Raw genomic sequence first — 23,461 nt, 5'->3', positions numbered from 1 at the left:
TTCAGTGATGGAGCAATTGAAGATACAGATATAGCAGGTTAGCCTGTGGGGAATGGGCCTGGGAGGGGCTTTGAGTGCTTGGCCAAGGATGTTGGCTTTGGCCTTTAGAATGTAGTGACTCACTGGAAATGACTCCTGTTACAGGATGGTGACATGATAAAAGGGATATTTTGTGAAGATAAATATGGGAGTAAGGTGTGGGACAGGAGTCTAGGAGGGTCTAGAAATGGGGAGATGAGTTGGGTGGCAATTCTATTATTGGGAACAAAAGAGGAAGGAATGGAAAAGGAGGAAATGTGTTATGAGCTAAAAGTGATAAAAAGTGTAAAACTGCACATATGCATTTATTATAGGAAGTTGGAGATACAGACAAGCCCTGCCGATTCTCTATAGCAATTCTTCTTGTCATTTGTCTTTGCCTACAGGTAGTGTGCTCTTCAAACTAAGAGTATGGTAACACCTTGTATAGTATTCTGTGAACATTTTGGGTTGCTGGATTGTGTTTCCTTGGTTGGATGCACTCAGCCTATTATTGTTGCATGTGCTGCCAGCCAGTTTCTGATTCTGTATTATTTTGTGTTAAAACATCTGATTTGACTGGGCATGGTGACTCATGCCTGTAATCCCAGCACTTTGGGAGGCCAAAGTGGAAGGATTGCTTGAGCCAGGAGTTCAAGACCAGCTTAGGCAACATAGAGAAACCTCATCTCCACAAACAAACAAATGAAGAAAATTAAATTAGCTTGGTGTGGTGACATGTGTCTGTAGTCCCAGCTATTGGGATGCTGAGGTGGAAGGATCGCCTGAACCTAGGAGGTTGAGGCTGCTGTGTTTTGTGATCATCATAATCATGCCATTGCATTCCAGCTTGGATGTTAGAGTGAGACCCTGACTCAAAAAAAAAAAGAAAAAATTAACAACTGATTTTGTATATATATCTTGACCATATGTCTTTCTCTACATTTTTAACTACTGAGCCAATGGGTATGTTCAATTGTAAGCATTTTGGTGCATGGTAACAAATCCCACCTCACTGTCTGCCTTCCTCTTTCCAAAATGTGTGTGACAGTTTAGTACTCAGGAACAGTATGTGAGTATGCTGGCTTCCTGTGTTCTCATGAACCCTGGGTCATTCGATTTGTTTAAAATTAATCTGTTCTCCCAATTTGTTATGAAAAACTCAAATAGTAGTTAAGAGAATCCTGCAAAGTATAGCTGTGTCAGTTGACCTCTGGTTGAGTTTGGGCAGTGGGAGATGGGAGGCCCTCAAAGGGCTGGTCTTGAGGTGGGTGCCTGTCCCTCTCTGTTTTGGGTTGTGTCAGTGCAGCCCCTGAGTCTTTTCCCAAATGTCAGCTCCTACCCCACAGTCCTCCTTGGGTCCAACTTCTGCCACAGCACTAGGGCCCTGGGCTCTGGGGTTACCTGTCCTTATCCCTTGAGCCTCAGAGTAGCTTCCTGCTACTACTGATCTGGGGGTGATGCCTACCCCACCTCCATCCTGGTTTGAAATCTCAACTCTTCTTACAAATCTTTGTAACCAGTTCTGTTAATATTAACATCCCTCTGTTTAAAATATTTTGTATGGTTTTCTTTTTCTGGTTGTACTTCAAGTTATAGATATATATTCATTCGTGTGTGTGTGTGTGTGTGTGTGTGTGTGTGTGTGTGTGTGTGTGTGTATACACAGGTTGCGCATCCCCTAATCCCCAAATCCAAAGTCTGATACTTTTTGGGTGACCACAGGATGGCACACATGGAAAATTCCACAGGTAAGTACTGAACACAAACTTGTTTTCATATACAAAATTATTTAAAATATCTTATAAAATTTCTGTTCAGGCTTGGGTCCCATTCCCAAACTATCTCATTATGTAAATGTTGATATTTAAAGTCTGAAATAATACAAAATTCAAAGCACTCCTGGTCCCAAGACATTTTGGGTAAGAAGTACTCAACTTGCATGGGTATATGTGTATGTACATGTGTACATGTTCAAATATGTGCTATGTATATGTATATGTATATTTGAGTTATTTAAAAGTAATTAGCAGACATCATGGCACTTAATCTCTAAATACTTTAAAACACACGTCCTAAGAATAAGGATGCTTCCTTAAATCACCACAAACCGTTAGCACACCAGGGAAAAGTAAGAATAATTTCCTAGTGTCATCTAAATTGAGCCTGTATGGAAATTTCCCAAATGGACCCCAAGATGTGTTTTATAGTGACTTCTTTTTTAATCCCAGCAAAGATCTAGTCAGGACTCATCCCTTGACTTTGAGTATACCTCCTTAGTATTTTTGATCTAGAACAGGTTCCCAGTTTGTATTTGTAATGATAGACTTTTAACACTGTCTCTTGAGAAACTTCTGATGTATAGACTAGAGAATTGAACTACTTATACATCCTTTGCCTACAGTCACCATTTGTTAACACACAGATACACATTCATAATAATACTAATTTCTTTTTTGTGCTGAACCATTTGAGACTAAGCTGTAGATATTATAATACTTCTCATCCCTAAATACTTTAGCAAACATTTCCTCAAACCAAGAATATTCTTTTATATAACAATGATCACATTCAGAAAATTTACCAATTGCATGTTTCCAGAACCGAATATGATACATTTCTTCAATTGTCTTTTTTTTACTCCCTCCCCGCCCCCCCAGGGTCCACTCCAGGATCATACATTGAACTTAGCTGTCAGATGAAGTGTTTTTTGTTTTGTTTTGTTTTAAGGATATCTCACATTCTGGATTTTTCTGAGTGTTTCCTTGTGATACTATTTGCCTTGCTTCTTTTCTCCCTATGTTTCCTGTAAAAAAGAAGTTGGGTTGTGACTTGAATAGGTAAAATTAGAGGAGAATGGTACTGCCAGTAGGAGTGAAGAAGACAGGAATTGGTTTTGGAGGGAGGATAAGGAATATAAGCTTAACACATTTGAATAAAATAGGACTTGATAAACACATTGCACAGTTATAAGTTATTCCCAAATGGGAATCCTTTTATTCGTTGCATAAAAATTTCCTGGCGGCCTTTTTAAATAAGATCCTTGGAGGATTCAGATAGCTCCCAGGCTGGCGTGCAGTGGGAAGCAGATGTTTGAAGCAGGAAGGCTCTCATGTACAGACCTTGCTTTCACAATCCCCTGCAAGAAGCTTTGAGTTGAAACAACTTTGAGAAAGAGACTATCTGACAGCAAATGCTGAGATTTACCTATGTGCTTATCACAGGAGCTGGACCTGTATGTGTATGTTCATAGTAACCATTTTTATGATGCAATAGCTTACATCTGTTTGATTTAAGACATCTTGGTAAAACATTAAACCTGTGAGTTTATGGGCTTATATGTTGTGTGTAGAAGAAACACAAAGTGTTTCTGCTTCCGCCCTATGTACCTACCTGCTACCTTTCCCTTTTTTGAATCACTGGTTCCCAAACTTTAGTGTGCTTCAGAATCACCTGGAGAGCTTGTTTAAGTGCAAATTGCTGGGTCCTGCCTCCAGAGATTTTGATTTGTTAGGACCCAGGGTGTAGCCTGGCACTGGGATTTCTGATGAGGTTTCAAGTGATGCTGCCGCTGGCCTGACTCCTGTGGGATAGCCACTGCTTTAGATCACAGATGAGACTAGAACATGTGACCAAAAAAAAAAAAAAAGGTTTAGAATATATAGAACTATAGAATAGAATAGCTTAGAATAGAGTGACTTTTCAAACTTGCTTTTAACAGCCCATATATCTTTCTTAAAAGAAATATTTTATGGCCGTCTTCTTTATGCACTAAATTTAAAAAATGAAGCTGTTGGAAGGAAACTGGAGAAGGGGCTGTAGAGAGAACACAGCAACACAAGCAACCCTGATCCTACAGGCTGGAAGCTGTTAGTGTTCTCCTGGGAAAGGGCTCAGGAATGGATCAGCAGACCTAGACTGGGATCCTGACTGACAGTATTTATTAATTGTGACCCTTGTCAGCAACTCATGTCCTCTGAGTCTCAGTTTGCTCATCTGAAAATAGGGATTATAAACCCTCTCCCCACATGAGATAATGCACAAGTCCATTTTTAAAATTGTAAAACGCAACCGGGCTCGGTGGCTCAAGCTGTAATCCTGCGCCTTTGGGAGGCTGAGGTGAGTGGATTGCCTGAGCCCGCAGGTTCGAGACCTGCCTGGGCAGCGAGACCTCATCTCTACAATAAATAAAAAAAAATCAGCTGGGCGTGGTAGTGCATGCCTGTAATTCCGGCTACTCGGAAGGCTGAGGCGGAAGGATCGCGGGAGCCCAGCAGGTCGAGGCTGTGGTGGCCAGGAGCGGCCACTGCACTCCAGTCTGGGCGACAGAGTGAGATTCCAACTCAAAAAAAAAAAAAATTGTAAAAGGCAATGCAGATGTAACTGGGGGTTACTGTGGTCTCATTCTGTCCTTGACTCTTTCCTAAGCCAGCTCTGCAGTTTGGGGCCATTTCCTCAATATGTGCGGAATGGTGGAGGAATTGAGGGGGTCGTGGCTCTGTGTTGGCATGCAAGTCATGTCAGAGCTGGAGGTCCACAGTGGGCTGATGCCCCATAGTTTGGATAATGTGTGATCCTACGAGAGATTGTGTGTTAGTTCAAATAAAACAAGATACCAGGGAGTTATTTCCTTGAGGTTGGGTTTCACACTGCCTTTTTCATTTTTGATTGACGTGATAAATGAAGCCATCCGCCCTTCAAGGGAGCCAACAGGTCTGTGGTTTGCTCTGTGTTGTGCTGAGGTTTTGGTGTTGGTGTTGGGTATGGTCTAGGGTAGAGAAGTGGGTGCCAAGGACTGCATTTATCACTACATATTAGCCCTCGTGGTGATAGAGGTCATTTATGTTATTGCTAATCATCAGCTATGACATCTGACCATCTGTGTCTTCTCCTTTATTGAGAAGGCAACCAGAATATCTGTTTAATGTTTAATAATGCTACTGTAACAAAATTGAAAATGGACCCTGTGTTTGAGTTTATAATAAAAGACAAAACATTAAGCAGGGCTCAGTGGCTCAGTTTATAATCCCACGCCTTGGGAGGCTGAGGTGAGTGGATTGCCTGAGCCCGCGGGTTCAAGACCTGCCTGGGCAACTTGGCGAGATCTCATCTCTACAATAAATCAAAAAATTAGCCGGGCATGGTAGCGTGCGCCTGTAGTTCTGGCTACTCGGAAGGCTGAGGCGGAAGGCTCACCAGAGCCCAGCAGGTCAAGGCTGCGGTGGCCGGGAGCAGCCACTGCACTCCAGTCTGGGTGACAGAGTGAGACTTCAACTCAAAAAAAAAAAAAAAAAAAAAAAGACAAACGGTTTTTAAATCGATCTGATTAAATCAGGAAGGGTCAGAATTGCATGTATCACGTACATCTTGAAGCATCAATGATTTATTTTTATAAACGAGAGCTTCAGAATATATTCTAAAAATGTATTGGCTGAAACAAATTGAAGTGGTACTTACCCAGAGGATATAGAATGAGGCATCATTTCTGTTGATTGCACATCTATCAACTTTAGAAAATAAAATGTTTTCTATTTATATCATTAACAATGACTCCGTTTGTCATGGCAAAATAATTATTCTGTGGCTAATCAGGCTGATGGCCACTAAACTTTAAGCTGTGTCGTGGTTATTATTTAAAGGATTTTAAACAACTGTTTCCATATAGCCCCTTTGTTTCTCAACTTTACATATGTGCATAGTCAGAAAGTACTGCTAGAAGTGTTATGAAAAAGAACAGAGCCTTCTCTGAGAGGTTACCTTTCCCAGCTCCTGCCCCTTGTTGCTTTTGATATTTATCTCCATATTTTTGTGTAAGTTGCTTATATCGTTTCTTCTTTCTGTGTGTGTGTGTGTTGTTGCTTTTGATATTTATCTCCGTATTTTTGTGTAAGTTGCTTATATCGTTTCTTCTTTCTGTGTGTGTGTGTGTGTGTGTGTGTGTGTGTGTGTGTGTGTGTGTGTGTGTGTTTTAGTTTGTCATCACCTATTGCATTAACATGGAAGGTGTAACTCTAGTTCAATGACCCATGTGCGCGTTTCCCCACTCTTACAGATAGCCACTTCTTGGATCTCTCTCTCTCTCTCTCTCTCTCTCTCTCTTTGTTTTCTTTTCTTTTGTTTGTTTTGTCTTTTTTTTTAAATTGAAGTCTCCCTACTAATGTAGTTATAATTTTGCTTAGTTAAATATTCGAGGTTACATTATTTTCATTACTAAAGCTCCTTATAGCTGAATTGTGTGAAACCTTGATTACTTTTTCTTTTCTTCACAACTTATGCTTTCGCTGAAATGTGCAACATTTCTCCTTTGATTGGTCTTTTGTAAATTTGTAATGAATTCAATCCCATCTCTGCTGGCTGTTAAAGTAGCACCTTGGTGAATTTAGTTGCATTGGGCACTCTTTCAATGTCATCTTGAAGACATTGCATTTGGGGCATCTGGACTGGCCACTCTCTATGCCTGGTTCACAGCAGACATCCTGGGATCTAAGATCCACCTTCACCATCATCCTGGGAGCTCTTTTGTCTGTTATGTCTTCTGTTTTAATATGCTGTGTCTTTCTCATTCTTGGTTTATTTCCTTAATTTTGTTGAAACACATCTTCCAGTGCTTTCCAGAGAAAGTTAGAGAGAGGGTAATGTTTTTAGAGATATGGAATTCATACCGTCACAGTTCACTGGTACCTGGGCAAGGTGTGGATTTCTAGAATTGGGACTTTTGCTTATAGGCATTTTGGAATCACCAGTACATTATCTTCTAGATTCCAGTGTTGCTTTTGAGAAGTTCAAACCCATTCTAATTCCTTATCTCTTCATTGTGACTTATATTTTATTTTCTGGAAGGGTTTTTTTCCCCCCCTCCCTCCTAATCTTCTATGTGCCAGTGTGTTTTGATGTCATTTGGTATATATCTGTTTGCATCAATTGTGTTGGGTTCTCTGTGGAACTTTTAAACATGGAGACACATGCCATTCTGGGGAGTTAACTTGAGATCATTTTTTGTTATTTTTGTGTTTGCCAGTTCTCTTTTTCTTGAGCTCCTATTATTCAGCTACTTGACTTACTTGACTGGTCTTCTAATTTGATTACCCTTTTATTATATCTTCTGTCTTTTTTATTTCCTTAATTTTCTGGGGGAGATATTTTTAACTCACCATTTGAGTTTTTCATTTTTAGTATTTTAATTTCCAAATGCTTTTAAAAAATTCTCTCCTCATGTTTCTTCTTTTTTCCTTCCTTCCTTTCTCATTTTCCTCTGCAATTTGGATGTGCCATCATCTTCTAATTTGATTATCCTTTTATTATATCTCCTGTCTGTTTTTATTTCCTTAATTTTCTGGGGAAGATATTTTTAACTTTCTATCTGAGCTTTTCATTTTTAGTATTTTAATTTCCAAATGCTTTTAAAAAATTCTCTCAGCATGTTTCTTCTTTTTTTCCTTCCTTTCCTTCTCATTTTCCTCTGCAACTTGGATACTCCATCATCTGACCTTTCTTAGGTGATCACTGATGAATTTTTAATAGCATTTTTTTAGATAGGCTCTGGTTCTGTCAGGTTGTGTTTACTATTTGCTTTGGTCTCTCCTCCATCCTTGGGGCTTTCCTCAGAAGTCTGTGCCTCAGTGGTTGACTCTGAGTTGAGGGGTGCCAATGGTAACTTGAGAGCACTAACTTCAGGCCGGGGATTTGCAGGATTGACCCCTTTCTCCTTGGGTGGTCAGAGGCTCAGGGAAAGGTCTCTCAACCTCTTGCCTGGGTGGCACAAGCACTGCTGTCAGCCTTCTGGGAACACGAGGAAGGTAGATGCTGGATTTCTCTAAGTCCAGTACACAAATGTTCACTTGTCTCCTCCCGTTTTCAACAAGAACTTCCGTGATTGTTCTGTTTCCAATTTCCCAGTCCAGACCTGCTGTCCTACCCTCATTAGGGAATAAGCCTTCGGTGAACCCCAGGGGCAGGGACGAGCGTTCGCCAGCGTGGAGTCTTCAAGGATGCTTGGGCCTTTCCTGTTGCAGAGACAGACTTACAACCAGTCCTGCCCTTCCCACCTCCCCCCCACTCACCCCCCAAGTCCTTGTCCCAGTGTTCTGCCATGCTGGGCTCTGCCTAGCCAGAGTCTCTTTGGAGTCTGCAAGGGAAGTCACATTGCTTCCTGGCCTTCCCCACAGCCACCTTGGGGGTCCTTTTTTCATTTCTTCTAAGTGTGTCACCACTGGGTCACTTGCTTCCCAGCTTCTGAAAGTTATGCTGTCCTTGTTTGCTTCTGTTCTCTTTGTCTTTGTGGGATTGTGCATGAAAAACAACATCCACAGATGTTGGAGTTTCAGTGGGCTTTCAGGGGGAATAAACATAAAAATAAACCTGTCTTTTTGATATGATGGTTTACCCTTCTTTTCTTTTTTTTTTTTTTTAAGACAAGTTTTCACTTTGGTACCCCTAGGCTGGATGTCAGTGGTACGATTACGGCTCACCCCAGTCTTGAATTCCTGGGCTCGCAATTCTCCCTTCCTTAGCCTCCTGAGTAACTGGGACTGTAAGTGCACACCACGACACCCAGCTAATTTTTTTTTCCCTGTAGAGATGGGGTCTTGCTGTGGTGCCCAGGCTGGCCTTGGATTCCTGGCTTCAAACACTCCTCCTGCTGCAGCCTCCCTAAGTGCTGGGATTACGTGTGTGAGCCATTGCACCTAGCCCCGTTTTTGTCTTTTAGCTACCTTTTGTGGTAACAGTTATCTGCACCAGCTCTGTCACGCCTCCTGCCTCTTGTACCCTTCCTCCTGCTGAGGGCGCTCCCTCTGTGCTCCCCCTGGGGAGTCCGCTCATCTGTTAGGACCCAGTTCTGTTAAAACTTCCCTCACAAGCCCTTCCACATCCTTTCCAAGTTTGAAAGTAATCTTTCCCTCCTCTGAACTCATGAAGCGTTCTTTTTGTCTATTTTTCTTCTGACACATGGTCTACTTCTTAACTACCTCATGTTTTTGTGGATGAATTTTAATTTATCAGATAAAATGAGCGATGATTGTAGCTTTGCCTTCATTCAGTGCATTGTACTTAGTACATGCTCAGCTTTTTTGATTGGCATGAATTTCCTGTAGTCTTTTTCTAGTCCTATGTTTACTAGAGTATTCTCATTTGAAGTTGGACAGCGTATTGACTGTTGCTATATGCCGTGGTTAATGCAAAAGTAGGGGGCTATTTCTAGTTGCAGATACCTTTCTTGAAGCTTGAATAGGCATAAAATATGCGGAGGCTGTGATTGTGCTGGTCATAACTCACAAGAGCTCATTAACCTGTTGCATAGCATGAGGATACTTTTTATAGAATCTGAGAGATTTCTCAAAGGGGGGGAGGTATAGGAGTCAGTCTTTCTTGAGGCCTTTGCCTGCATTGTTTTCTCTTATGTGTCCTGTAGTAGAGTGGGCATGATCATTCCTAGCAACTTGCATCTTGTAATATTCCCTGATTTTGCATTATGAGTTGGTCTTAGGAACTGTTTCCTCTAACCCTGTTCCTCCAGTGCTAGGCTGGGACCCAACTTATATTCTTTATCTGGCTAAGAAGCAGTGATTTTTTTTTTTTTGAGTTGAAGTCTTATTCCATCACCCAGGCTGGAGTGCAGTGGCATGCTCATGGCCACTGCAACCTCGACCTGCTGGGCTTAGGCGATCCTTCCATCTCAGTTTTCCAAGTAGCTGGAACTACAGACACATGCCACCACGCCCAGCTAACTTTTTGTGATTTATTGTGGAGACGAGGTCTCACCAAGTTGGTCAGGCTGGTCTCGAACCCCCGGGCTCAGGTAATACTCTCGCCTTGGCCTTCCAAATTGTTGGATTACAGACTGATCTACTGTGACTGGCCAAAGCAGTGATTCTTTATAGGGTTTTGTCTCTAGTATTCTCTGGTATTTGACCCTTTCGTGGGGAGCCTTGCTAGACCTGTACGTTCACCTGGATGAATATTGTGTTCTTCCTGGATGAATATTGTGCATGTGTGATGGATTTTTGGTAGGCATAATGTAAAATTATTATTGGTATTTAAATATTTGGATATTTTAAATTGACATATTTTAGACAATCAACATTCTGTTGTTTTTCTTTGTTTAAAATTGAGTATTGTGTCACTTTTTTTTTTTAGCTCAATGACTACTATGGTTATTGTAGAATTAGTTTTTATTAATATAAAAAAAAGTGGCTTATTAGAACTTTTGTTCAGCTACATTTCTAAGTTTTTATAGACAGGGTAGTAATGATTTATACTATTATTATTTTAAACTTTTAAATGCAAACTACCACAGAGTAGAATCAGTAAGTATGTGCCAACTTTTCCCCTATTGGATACTTGACTATTCCCTTGAAAATACAGCGAGTCCTCTGTTTATTGAGAGAGAATTATGTTGATGAAAGCTGCCAGTTAAAATCTCCCAAGAGACTACTGTTTCAAGGAGTTTTATTTCTCAGTGGCAAAAATATCCATCCTGGTTTTTGTACTCCAGAAGGAGGAGGTCATTTTTTTTTTTTGAGTTGGAGTCTCACTCGGTCTCCCATACTGGAGTGCAGTGGCCGCTGCCGGCCACTGCAGCCTCGCCCTGCTGGGCTCCGGCGATCCTTCCGCCTCAGCCTTCCGAGTAGCCGGAATTACAGGCATGCGCTACCATGCCTGGCTGATTTTAGATTTATTGTAGAGATGAGGTCTTGCTGCCCAGGAGGGTCTCGAACTCGCGGGCTCAGGCAATCCACTCACCTCAGCCTCCCAAAGGTGTGGGATTACAGGCTGAGCCACCGAGCCCGGTTTATTCAACTAAATTTAACTTCTTTTTTTTTTTTGAGTTGGAGTCTCACTCTGTCGCCCAGACTGGAGTGCAGTGGCCACTCCTGGCCACCGCAGCCTCGACCTGCTGGGCTCTGGCGATCCTTCCGCCTCAGCCTTCCGAGTAGCCGGAATTACAGGCACACGCTACCATGCCCGGCTGATTTTTTGATTTATTGTAGAGATGAGGACTTGCTGCCCAGGTGGGTCTCGAACCCGCGGGCTCAGGCAATCCACTCACCTCAGTCTCCCAAAGGCGCGGGATTACAGGCTGAGACACCGAACTCGGCTGATTTTTCTTTTTTTTAATGTAGCATGCTCTGCTGGGATTACTGATGACCTCCTTCTCAGTTCCCTCTCTTCAAAAGGTCCTCTCCATCTAGCACATTTTTATGGAGTGGCATTTAGTCCGTGGCAGCTGGTATTTGCATATCATAGCTGACTATAGAGTCAGTCCCCCTCTGGAGGCAGGAGTCAACACTTGAGCCTCAAAATTAGAAAAGCCTTGATCAGTCAGATGGAGGATTATAAACCAAGTTTACAGAGTATTTCAAAGAGAGGAGAGTGATCACTGGTATCAAATTCTGCTGATAGATCAAGTGGGATGAGGATTGAGAATGGACTTTTGTATGGGGCAACATGGAGGCTATTTGTGAAGTGATGTACGGTTTTGGGAGTGGGTGGAGGTGGGAGGTGAGGAAATATGATTGGAATGGAGTTTTGGGAGGAGACACCTGGAGCAACAAGTGTAAATGATTCTTTAAAGAGCTTTGCTGTGAGGAGTATCAGAAATTGGTATAGTAACTTGAAGGTAAAGTAGGATCAATAAAAGGTTTTGTCCTGCATATATAAAAATAAAGCATTTATAGTCTATAAAGGTTCAAGCTTGACACCCACCTGACCATGATTTTCCATACATTAACAATAGGCTGGAGAAAGATGTGTAATCTGAATAGGGGTGTGGGGGTCTGGAGGAGCTCTTGGAGGGGAGGGTGCCTGAGGAGTCTTGATGGTTGGACAGGCTAGGTTGGCCTGGAGGTTAAGGTGGAGTCCAGGCATTGGAAACCCTGGGCACAAGTAGGGGTATGGTGGTGCAGAGCTTCCTACAACTGTGGAAAGGGTTGTGCTAGGAAAGGCTGGAATGCAGCAAGCTCTGAGGGATGAAGATAGAAGTCTGAGACAGTCTTTTGGTGGGAATTCATTTAGAAAGTGTGGCTCCCAATGTTATGTTCTCTAAAGGCTGCAGGTTATGATCTCATCTGGAGAGAGTGACAGGACTAGGAAGCTTAAAGAATAGTTTTTGCAAGCCACATTTTGGAGGTCGGTTTGCTTATGCGTGCGTGGAAGTGTTTTAGGAATGAAAGCTGATATTTAAATTGATTAGGTCACCCTGGAGCTTGCTTGGTGGGAAGGAGAGAGCAGGCTGTGGCTGTTCTAAGTGGTCGGGAATGACAGCAAGGGGTACTTCTTCCTTATTCACCCAGGATATTAGTCATTTTCAGTTTCCCTTGGGGACTTAATACCATTTGGTGAGGAAGACTAGGACTATAGCTTGCCTTGAGACTTTTTTTTCAGTGGTTCAACAAATCTAGAAATGACACATTCTGAAACTCTCACAGTGGCAAGTTTCCTAAGGACTCCCTGGGTGACATTGTACTCAAGGTATTGATGCTTGGTCAGCTAGGACTTACAAAGGAAGTGATGCCAAGGGATATGTGTGTGTGTGTGTGTGTGTGTGTGTGTGTGTGTGTGTATGCTTTACAAACTGATTCTTGGTGTTCTGGATGAAAGATTCCTTTTATAGAGGTCCAGACAAATGAGGGGTGCAGAGTAATTGTATGTTATTTGCATAGTAGTTTCTTGGTAATGTTTAATAAAACTTTGAGGATTAAGGTCGGAACTGCTTGCTGTGCTGGTTAAAAAGTGCCCAGGATTGGTAATTCTGCATTTTATTTTAAAATAAGAAGTGTTCCATTTGAGTGGTTTTTAGGCATGTCCCCCCTTTTTGGTAGAGGTTTATTGGAGAGTTTCTTTAGAATATATAACCCCCCCATGTGTCTTAGTTTGTATGTCTGAGGGAGGGTCCATCTTCCTAGCTTTGCTTCAAGAAAGGACTGTATCAAACATTAGTTTTTAGGTTGGAAAAATGGAGTATTAACTTGAATTGAACTTGTGGATAGGAGTTTTTTGTTGCAGAGAGTGCAGTAGCTAATTGAGTATATATTTCATTTGAGTATACAAGTGAGGATGCTTGTGAACACTCAGAAACAAACAGCTAGGTTCCTTCTTCAAATAATTTGAAAGCAGGATTTGAAGGTTTTTTAATGCATACTGTATAGAAATGTATAAAATTTAAAATGATGTCCTTTTTCTCCCTTCCCCCAATCCTACTTTCCACCTATAACTACTGAAACTTTCAGTGTGTGTTTTTGAGACATTTAAGTATATACACGGGGAGTGGGGTGGGGGCAAAAATCCAGAATTAGCTTTTGAAGGGTAGGCCCCTTGCAGTACAGCCTTCCTCCGCTAGGTAAATGTGCTAGGAACCCATCAGCATTAGTGTACCAGTTTTGTTGTGAGAGGCTGCATTTGGCTTCAGTGAAATTTTGTGTGTGTGTGTGTGTATGTGTGTGTGTCAAACAGGTGACCACAAAATTCTTTCACCATGACAACAAACCTGCCCAAACTAGTGTTCAGCTGTTTTTGACCAAAAACAGCATGACTCCTGTGCCCCATCCTCCTTATTCTTCCAATTTCAACCCAAGCAACTTTTTTTGTTTGTTGTTTGTTTCCCTGGATGAAAAAAATTCTCAAAGGAAAACATTTTACCAGTGTGGAAGAGGTGAAACAAAAAATGACAGAAGCACTTAAAAGGTATCAAAATCGATGAGTTCCACAACTGTTTTGAGCAGTGGAAAAAGTATCTCAATAGGTGTATAGTATCAAGTGGAGAGTACTTTGAAGGTGACTGAAGTTTAAACATGTAAGAATAATTACACAATTATTTATAAGTAAATTCTGGGTTTTCTTGGGCCCCACTCGTATATACATGTGTATGTAATTTTGTCTTTATAAATAGAAGCTCAAAACACACATAGTGTTCTGAGCCTGCTTTGTTCACTTATGGTCTTGTCAACATCCTTCTGTGCCAGTGTCTTCACTGTAAGGAGCTTTTTGAGCCACCAGAATGTGTGACCTACTTTTTGCAGATAAGCAAAAATTGAGTTTTTTAGATATGTAATATATGCTGCTGCTTCTTAGAGTGTTTCTGTAGACTTCAGTGAAGGGATTAATAAACATTTCATATATTGGGCAATGAGAAACCTAATATACTTTAGTGAAATCAATATTTCTTATGCGGTGAGTTTTGCTGGTTTCTGCAGTTCCTATGATAATGGTGTATCAGCATCTGAGCCAATGGGAAGAGTGTGCATGAGTCACTCCATTGTAAAAGAAAAAGAAAATTAACTCAATGACAAACATAGGGGAGCTACCTGCATTTTTCAATTACGATATTGCTTGTATGGTCAATTTTTATGGGGAGGAAGTTATCGCAGTTTAAATGATCAAATTCCTTTTTGGTGGTGCTAACTTTCTATATTCAATATTTCTGTTCTTTTGTATAGGATCCAAACTACTGGATACAGGTGCATCGCTTGGAGCATGGAGATGGGGGGATACTTGACCTTGATGACATTCTCTGTGATGTAGCAGATGACAAAGACAGAGTGAGTTCAAGTCCTGGGGAAGCTGCTCTGAATGCATTTTTTTGAGGACTTGGAGGCAGGGTGGGTAGGTGGGATTCTTTTTTTTTCTGTTTTAGGCACATAATTTTAAAGAATGCTTGGGCTATTCACACTGGTACATTTGATTTCATGATAAGTGTCATGGATCTTCATGACCCTGAATGCCAGAGTACAATGATTTTCTTGATACCTGGGACTTAATACTAAGTTTTGGAATTTTAAAATTGTGGTTGGGTGTGGTGGCTCATGCCTGTAATCCCATCACTTTGGGAATTGGAAGTGAGAGGATTGTCTGAGCCCATGGTTTGAGACTGACCTGGGTAACTTGGTGAGATCCGTCTGTACAATTCCCAGCTAATCAGGAGACTGAGGAAGAAGGATCATCTGAGTCCAGAAAGTTGAGGCTGCGGTACCCATGAGTGAGCCACTATATTCCAGCCTGGGCAGCAGAGAGAGATTCTGACTTAAAATAAATAAATTGTAGCTTTTTAAATGGAACTTTCAGTTTTCTGTCCCATTTTACCCTCTTATTTTGACTAAACACACCATCTTGACAACTCAGGCCCATCAGTATGGTCACTGTGTTGTAAGGTACAGAAGGCTTCTGAGTTCTGGTCCCATTGCTGACCCAGCCATGACCAACCCCGACAGCAGGCCTGGGCACTGCGCTGGCTTGCTGCCAGATGAGCGCATGCGTCCCAGGTATCCTCCCTTGTGGTGTGCCTGACTCTCAGAAAGCCAGACTTTTCTCCATTGTCACTCCGGGGGTACTTTTACACAGTAACACCATCTCTAGTGTAGTCTGTGATTTTGGCGTCGTGAACATGGTTGCCGATGGCACTTCAGTGTGACTTCCCCTCTCCTCTACCTTTTTCTGTAATCTTGGAGGGAGTGAGGAGGAGGTGGAGGAGAGACTCTGAACATTTAAAAAATGTGAGACAAATGTTTGGCTCTGCATATAAAAAGTCAGCAACTTTATTGCGATGAGATGTTAGAACTGGAGCAGGCTGCTGGAGCCATTTGACTACACCTTTTGTGTTTGACTTATAAGGAATTGCAGAAGAGTTCACAGCCACATGCACGATTGCATCATCTTGGCTGTACTGAGGCAGCTGCCCGATCGACTTTTTCATAAAACATCACTGTAATAGCACAGGGTATTAAGCCAGCCAGTTTATACCATAAGGTTGGAGGATGGTAATGCCCAGGTTCTCATTCTGGTTTCTTCTGGGGCACTCTCTAGTCACTGGCCCTTGGCTTTACTCTTCCATTCATTCTTGTGTCTTATGGATGCCTCCATTCCGACAGTTACCATCTTGCCTGTCTCAGAGTTGACTGATTAACTTGCATGTTTTCTTGAACTCACAAGGAAAATAAAAAAAAATTCTGATACCAAATATTGTATAAATTTAGAGAGAGTTGATTCACTAGCACCAGCTATGGTGAAGTTTGTCCCATGTGGCTACTGTGGGCCAGGAATACACTGTGTCCAAAAAAATGCAGAATATTCCTGCCTATTTATAATTTGATGCTGTTGTTCTTGGTGCCATTTCTTTTTTTTGGGCTTTTCAGTGAGCCAACTATAGGGTATCTGAATTATTCTCTGCAATCCACATAAAAGAGTGCCTTCAGAGAGTGAAGTTATAGTCAGTTTATTGTGTGGTTTAGTTCCAAAGCAACTACAGAGGTTATGAAAAATTTAAACAGGTGCCTTTTCCCAACTGTCATTTTAGAAAGAGATGAATTAATGTTTTATTAATCTTTCAATATTTTCTTCTTCTCTTTTATTTTTTCCTCCTCTCCTTTTTTTTCTTGCTGTTTTTTTTAACATAAAAATAGCCCAACTCCTTATGATGACTAAGTGGAAAATGCAGAAGCATATAAAGATGGAAATAATCACCTGTGATCCCATTGACACCCAAGTTGTTGAGTATGCTTTTCATCCTGAACCTTTTCTTTCTTCAGATAGAGACACATGGTTTTTTTTCTTTTCTTTTCTTTTTCAAGAGTTGGAGTCTCACTCCATTGCCCAGGCTGGATTGCAGTGGCATGCTCACAGCCACCCCAGGTTGACCTGCTGGGCTCAGGCGATCCTTCTACCGAGTAACCAGTAATTCCAAGTAGCCAGAACTATAGGCAGGTGCTACCAGGTTTGGCTAATTTTTTGATTTATTGTAGAAATGAGGTCTCACCATGTGGCCCAGGCTGGTCTCAAACCCACGTGCTCAAGCAATCCTCTTGCCTTGGCTCCCCAAAGTCCTGGGATTACAAGCTTGAACCACCGCGCCTGGTCAGCCTTTTTCTTTTCAATGAAAAGACTCGAATATAGCTTCCTTTTCCCCTGGGAGTCAAGCGTAAATATACGTCCGCATCTGCTAACCATAGCTATGCCGACATGGCTGTGTACATCTGCGGTCTTTTATGAGTTTGTGTATGCTCTTGTACTGCGTGTTTTGGACACTGAGCTCACCGTGGAGAAAGCTGAGGTGGGTGTCTGCACTATCCTCAGTGATCCTCTATTCTCTGAGCAGCTGGAATTGGCATGCCTATTTCTCCATCATGTTTCCTGTTTCCTTTCACAGACTTAGGTCTTCCCTCCAGGAGGAGCCACCCGGCTTAAAACTTTGATTATGTGCCTGTCACTTTGACTCTTTGTGCCTGTCATAGAGCAAGTGAGAATCTTATGCACAGCTTCTGGGAGATGCTTGGTGTTGGCAAGGAGATGTGGCTTGGCATAATCTGCTGTGGAAGCAGCGTCATTGTAGGAGTGGGATTTATGGGGCTGTGCACTGTCTCAGTGTTCCTGAGAACACTGAAGTAAATGGATTCATTTTTGATCTGCAGGATGCAGTGAGGCCTTAGGGTTTGTGGAGCATCCATGACTGTTTTTCATCCTTCCTCCCTGCACCTCTGGACCACATAGATACCGAGTTGACATTTTGAGTCAGAATATCGAGGTGTAAATGTTCAGCAATATGATTTTAAATGAGTCTTTGAAAATGTATGGAGATTTCTCTTATGGTTCAGCATGTGACATTTTTGGTGGACTTCTATTTGTGCTTGAAATGACGTGTACTCTGCAGTCGTTGGATGATGACAAAAATCAATTACGTGAAGGTGGTTGATGTTGTTTAGATCTTTGGGGTAATCTTTTTTTTATTTTAAAAATGTGGGGTATAATTCAGGGTCAGGTATATGGGGTAATCTTTTATTCAGCAACTGAAAGTAGTGTACTTGGTACTGACTCTAGCCGCCCAGACGCTGGCACTATGGTCATGGCGGAGGGGACGGCAGTGCTGAGGCGGAACAGGCCGGGCACCAAGGCACAGGATTTTTATAATTGGCCTGATGAACCCTTTGATGAAATGGACAGTACACTAGCTATTCAGCAGTATATTCAACAGAACATTAGAGCAGATGGCTCCAATATTGACAAAATTCTTGAACCACTGAAGGCCAAGATGAAGGTGTATGGAAGTGTGAACATTTAAGGCAATTCTGCCTTGAGCTAAATGGACTCGCTGTCAAACTTCAGAGTGAATGCCATCCAGATACTTGTACTCAAATGACAGCAACTGAACAATGGATTTTTCTTTGTGCAGCTCATAAAACTCCAAAAGAGTGTCCTGCTATAGACTATACTAGATATACACTTGATGGTGCTTCATGTCTTCTGAATAGCAATAAGTATTTCCCCAGCAGGGTTAGCATAAAGAAATCATCAGTAGCAAAACTAGGATCAGTATGCCATAGGATTTACAGAATATTTTCACATGCTTATTTTCATCACCGGCAGATATTTGATGAATATGTAAACGAAACGTTTCTGTGTCACCGGTTTACTAAATTTGTGATGAAGTATAATTTGATGTCCAAGGATAACCTGATTGTACCCATTTTAGAGGAAGAAGTTCAGAATTCAGTTTCTGGGGAAAGTGAAGCATGAAGGGAATCATATAGAAAAATGTACTGGTCACATGATTAACTTGAATTATGTACTGTATGTATATCATTTTAGACACATCAATCATGTATTCATATTATAGCTTCTTTGTGTAGTATAGGTTTTTGTATGCTGTGTTTGCCTTTTAAAATGGGAAATACTTTTTAATTCATGAGCTGTATGGCATGAATTAACTGGTGTGGCACTCATTTTAAAATAAGATTAGTATTATCTGTTTATAATGCCTGTTAATAAAAGAATTTACAGTTTGGTAAAACTGCTGCTAAACAATCTTTGGATCACAATCTTCATCAAACAAAACCATGTATAAAAAATGAATGAGCTTGATGTTTCTCACAAGCCCTACTATAGAGGTAGTCTTGTTTTCCTTTGGTTTTACCTGAGTTTGGATATTCTAGAAAATTCTATAGTACATAATTCCATCTTATCTGTTAACTTTCCCAAAATGAGATAAAAGTGTTTTAAAATTCTGTTATGGTATTTGGTATGCATATATGATTATGTGCATATCAATGTAAATGCAAACACATTAGTAATACTTAAATAATCTTACTGTACTACGTGAAGTATATTTGAGGCTAGCATACTTGGGAAGGTTTTACTTTTTTGCCACAGTGGAATGACACATATGAGCTGATAAGGCATGTAAATGATGTTCCCATTGGAAACCTGTCCCTTCTGCCTTTCTCATTTCTCTTTACCCTCTCCTCAAACTATAACTGAGACACTTTTCACCAGACTGTGGTTTAGTGGTAGCTTATACCTATTTATATTTGTATTATTTGCTTACAGATTATACCTCACATTAGCAATGATATTACACTACAGCAATGATATTGCATATTACTGTAGGCTCTTGCTTATCTCTGTTTTGCAAAATTGTTTTAACTACTCAGAAAGCAATCCTTAAACTAGCTTGACTCTTCCTGTTGGTAATAATTTTTCATCTAACCATCTAGGCAGCATTAAATAGAGTTGAAGAAATATTGGCGTATTTATTTTATTACCCTCTTCCCACAAAGTTTAGGTTTGAATTATATGCACATGTGAGATTATTTACAATACTTCACAGGTTCCAAGGGTGTTGATGAATGGTCAATTTTTGGCCTTTGTTATAGTTCAGTGTCTTAAGAAGGATTCAATTGCAAATTTAACAATCTTATTTATCAAATGCCGTTTTTGATGAAGTACTGGAGGTCTTATTGCCACACTGATTTAATGAGACACTAAGATAAGGTAAAAAATATTGTATATGCTGTGATCAGATTTAACAAACACGAATAACTTTTTCATTTAAAAGGGTTATTTTGGAATGAAGATGCAAATGTATTCATCTTAATTGTTTTTTCAAATTTGAGGGAATAATTTATACCATATTATGAGACAAGTATGTACAGCAAAAATGTGGAAAATGGTAACATGCTGAGAGTGTGTATTTGTAATGTATGCCTTTCCAAGCCTACCAGTTTTTTTTTCTTTTTAGCGTTGAACATTGCTATCCCAGCAGCCACAGTCACTATTGTACACCAGCCCACAACTATTATTTAAGAAGTTTTATGTTCACAGTGAAAGGAATGTTGACTTTGAAATTATGCATTTATGTTAATATCACTATAAATCACTGGGAATATTAATTTTTAAATATACTTACTAAATATTGAGAGACTAAATGACTTGAGCTAATAAATTATACACAACAGTGTAGCTGTTCTCTTTTTTTTTTTTTTTTGGAGTTGGAGTTTCACTCTGTTGCCCAAGCTGGAGTGCACTGCAGCCTTGGCCCGCTAGGCTCAAGCAATCCTGCCTCAGCCTTCCGAGTAGCTGGAACTACAGGTGTGTGCTATCATGTCCGGCTAATTTTTTTATATATTGTAGAGACAATGTCTCACCAAGTTGCCCAGGCTGGTCTTGAACCCTTGGACTCAGGCAGTCCTCTTGTCTTCACCTCCCAAAGTGCTGGCATTACAGTTATGAGCCACCATGCCCGGCTAGCTGTTCTATTTAGATGGTACTCACAACAGATTTCTGTTGTTTGACTCATTTCTTAGTGAACATTTAAACTAAGTTAGTGACTGGGTATTGGTGATCTGGCTAAGTATTTCGAAGCGCATTTTAAATATTATGGCTTAGAGTTTATGGTGAAATGAAATATGATTTTTTTTTCTTACTCATTCCAGCTTCCTTATACTATGTTTGAAATTGTTCTAAAAGATTCTCCAAAAGAAAACATCAATTTGTAGTCTTGCTTTTGTATTCATATTGATGTCTCACTAATATTTGTTGCACTGTGAAGTTGATTCTACACTAGGTAAGACCTAAATGAAACAGTTTCTGTTTTTCAGAATTTTGAAAATGTATGTACATAAATGCTATTAAAAAAATTAATGAGCCTGGCCACCATTGATTTATAAAAGAAAGTGTTCTAAGAAGAGGGGAATGGAGAATTCGCAGTTCTGCCTGGTAGGGAATTTAGACTCCACTTTTTGTTTAAAATATCTCATTGTGATCCAGAAGTTAAACTTAGATTTTTCTTTCCATAAAGATCAGATAGTCAACTCATTGTTTTTCTCCTATTGTATCTGGGAAAGTAGCTAACTTTTCCACTTTCTCTGATTTTAGGTGTTAAATGTGCATTTTTAGAACAGTTAATTCTTAATGACTTAGTTCCTTTCCATATCAGAATAAAATTAGACAGCTTTGATTACATTATTAGTAAGAATTATGTTATGGTTATAAACACAATCTGAATGTCAACTTCATTGTAATAGAAGACCTAATTTCTTTCCATGGATACTTTGCCGTACTGTCTACATGATGGCATCTTTTTGCTTCAAGGCTTCCTATAATTTGATTTGAGCAGTTAAATTCTAAATTTTGTATGCTTCATTTTATGTATACTTACTGAATGTGCTAAAGGTTTCTTTGTGTAGTTCTTCCATGTTATGCAAATGTTTTAGTAAAAGTAGTTGATTAAAAAAAAAAAAAGAAAGTAGTGTACTCTTCTGTCAACACAATTAACTTTTAGACCACACACAAAAACCAAAACTAAGGTAAACTATGTCTGATCTTCTGAAATAGTTGCTTATTAAAGCCATGGAATTATTAATAAGCTATGTTTTAGATTTATATTCCTGTGAAAATTTGATAGAGCTACATTTCCTAGAATATTTTAACTTGAGAAAACAGTTTTGAACATTAATAAGTAAAATACCTTTTAGGCAATTTTATATCATGCTATTGACATCAATTTCCAGATAGAAAAATGCTAAATAGGACAATATACCACAGACTGAAATAGCTTTTAAAGTAGTGTTTTAGGTTGGGCATGGTGGCTTATGCCTGTGATCTCAACACTTTGGGAGACTGAGTCAGGAGGATTGCTATGAGGTCAGGGATTTGAGATCAGCCTGGTAAATCTAGTGAGGCTTTGTCTTTACAAAAAGACTTTTAAAAAGAGCAATCAATTTGTGTTTTATTTGTTAAAAAATACTTAAAATATATATACATAATTAATTTTAAATTTTTGAGTAGACTAAGGAACCCATTTTAAGTTGTGGCTATACAATATGTGATTAATAATCCAGACTCACAGTACCTAGAGTCACAGGTATTGTTGAATGCGTTATTCAAACTGAGGGATAGTGAGGTAGTTGGTTGTATGGCTCTTTTCCATGGCTCTGAAATTTGATTCTGATTTAATCATCCTGGAGTGTTTTCAACTATTTCTGGCAGTTACTCTGATTAAGGATTTTGACACTTGTTTTGTTTTTTAGCCAAAAAACAAACAAAAAAACCCAATTCTCCTAAATAATAAAGTTTCTCTAAAAAAATGCCTTGTTTTGTGAAAAATCCATGGATGTATGTTTAAACTGCAGCTTCCCAGTTTAGGGAAGTAGGGCTCAGGGTCTGGGTATCTGCATTTTACAGTTCTTTCTTCCAGGTGGTGTTCAGGCTCATTAAGCTTCAAAACCATAGTTTTCATTGCCTTGTCTCTGCCATGGGTAAAATTCTCTCAAAAGTGTAAATTTTCTGTGTATTCACTATGAATTTGTAAAATTAGGAAAAATTATTTTTTATGAAAAGGAAATTAGAATTGAGAGGTAATGTTTTGAATGATATAAAAAGAAAATTGAAGTTAAGTACTTAATCAACTGTAATTTTGTTCATTATCCTTTCATTATTAGGATTTAGGGCACAGCACTGAAGAGGTTTTCTTTTAGTGCCCATACAATTCCCATCTCCATGATTTACTCAAATTTGTTCAAAGTGGTATGAGTATAGGCTGTTTTGGCTTCTTGGAGTAGGTTTGATTTTCTAAGGTATAGAATATTCTAGATTCACTGTGGGCATATAAAGATACTTGTTTTGTTTGTCTCTTCTCTGTGTTGCTGTTTATCAGTAGGAGAGCAGAGAATTCGAGTGCTCTATTTTCTATTAGTATCTAATTCTGTTTTCTCAGGTGACATTTTGCCAAATTGTGAAAACCTGAAAGAGTATCATGGTAGCTCTAGCACCATTTAGAGCAGCTGTCATGGCATTTGTCTACGTGAGCTTTCCCAAGTACTGAATTGTATTTTGTGTGAATTTCTTTCTTGTTTGTTCTTCATTATCTTTTATATTAGGACCTTCCCATAGGTCCCATCAGTAGCTCTAGGCCATTCCTGTCATTCCCTCTGTGCACTATGGCAAACTGAGACACTTTCAAATTTATTACAGAATAAAAAATACTGGGATTCACTTCCCCATGCATGCCAGTCACCTGAGACTGCTGATAAGGGAAGTAAACAAAGATTTCCCATGTAACGGACCAGGCACACACACACACACACACACACACACACACACACACACACACACACACACACTTCTGTGTGGGTGATCAGTAAGAAGAAAATACTTCCTCCTGCATATATTATCGTTGTCTATA

General features: G+C 39.9%; 1 protein-coding gene and 1 pseudogene across 12 annotated transcripts in view; both read left to right on the top strand.

Moving 5' to 3' along the window:
- Positions 1 to 23,461, top strand: part of PARD3 (par-3 family cell polarity regulator) — a 675,053-nt gene that overhangs the window by 104,286 nt on the left and 547,306 nt on the right. For all 11 annotated transcript variants that reach the window (XM_008065798.2, XM_008065800.2, XM_008065805.2 and 8 more), the window contains exon 2: positions 14,451 to 14,552. In XM_008065798.2, coding sequence (XP_008063989.1) covers positions 14,451 to 14,552 — 102 coding nt within the window. The remainder of the gene's footprint in view (positions 1 to 14,450; positions 14,553 to 23,461) is intronic.
- Positions 17,840 to 18,790, top strand: LOC103268247 (annotated as a pseudogene). Its single transcript, XR_002482405.1, has one exon. The product of XR_002482405.1 is annotated as an MOB-like protein phocein pseudogene (transcript).

Source organism: Carlito syrichta, unplaced genomic scaffold (genome assembly GCF_000164805.1).
Source record: "Carlito syrichta isolate Samal-C Ts95f unplaced genomic scaffold, Tarsius_syrichta-2.0.1 Scaffold308805, whole genome shotgun sequence".
NCBI classification, from domain to species: domain Eukaryota; kingdom Metazoa; phylum Chordata; class Mammalia; order Primates; family Tarsiidae; genus Carlito; species Carlito syrichta.
This window is presented reverse-complemented; position numbering and strand designations above follow the sequence as displayed.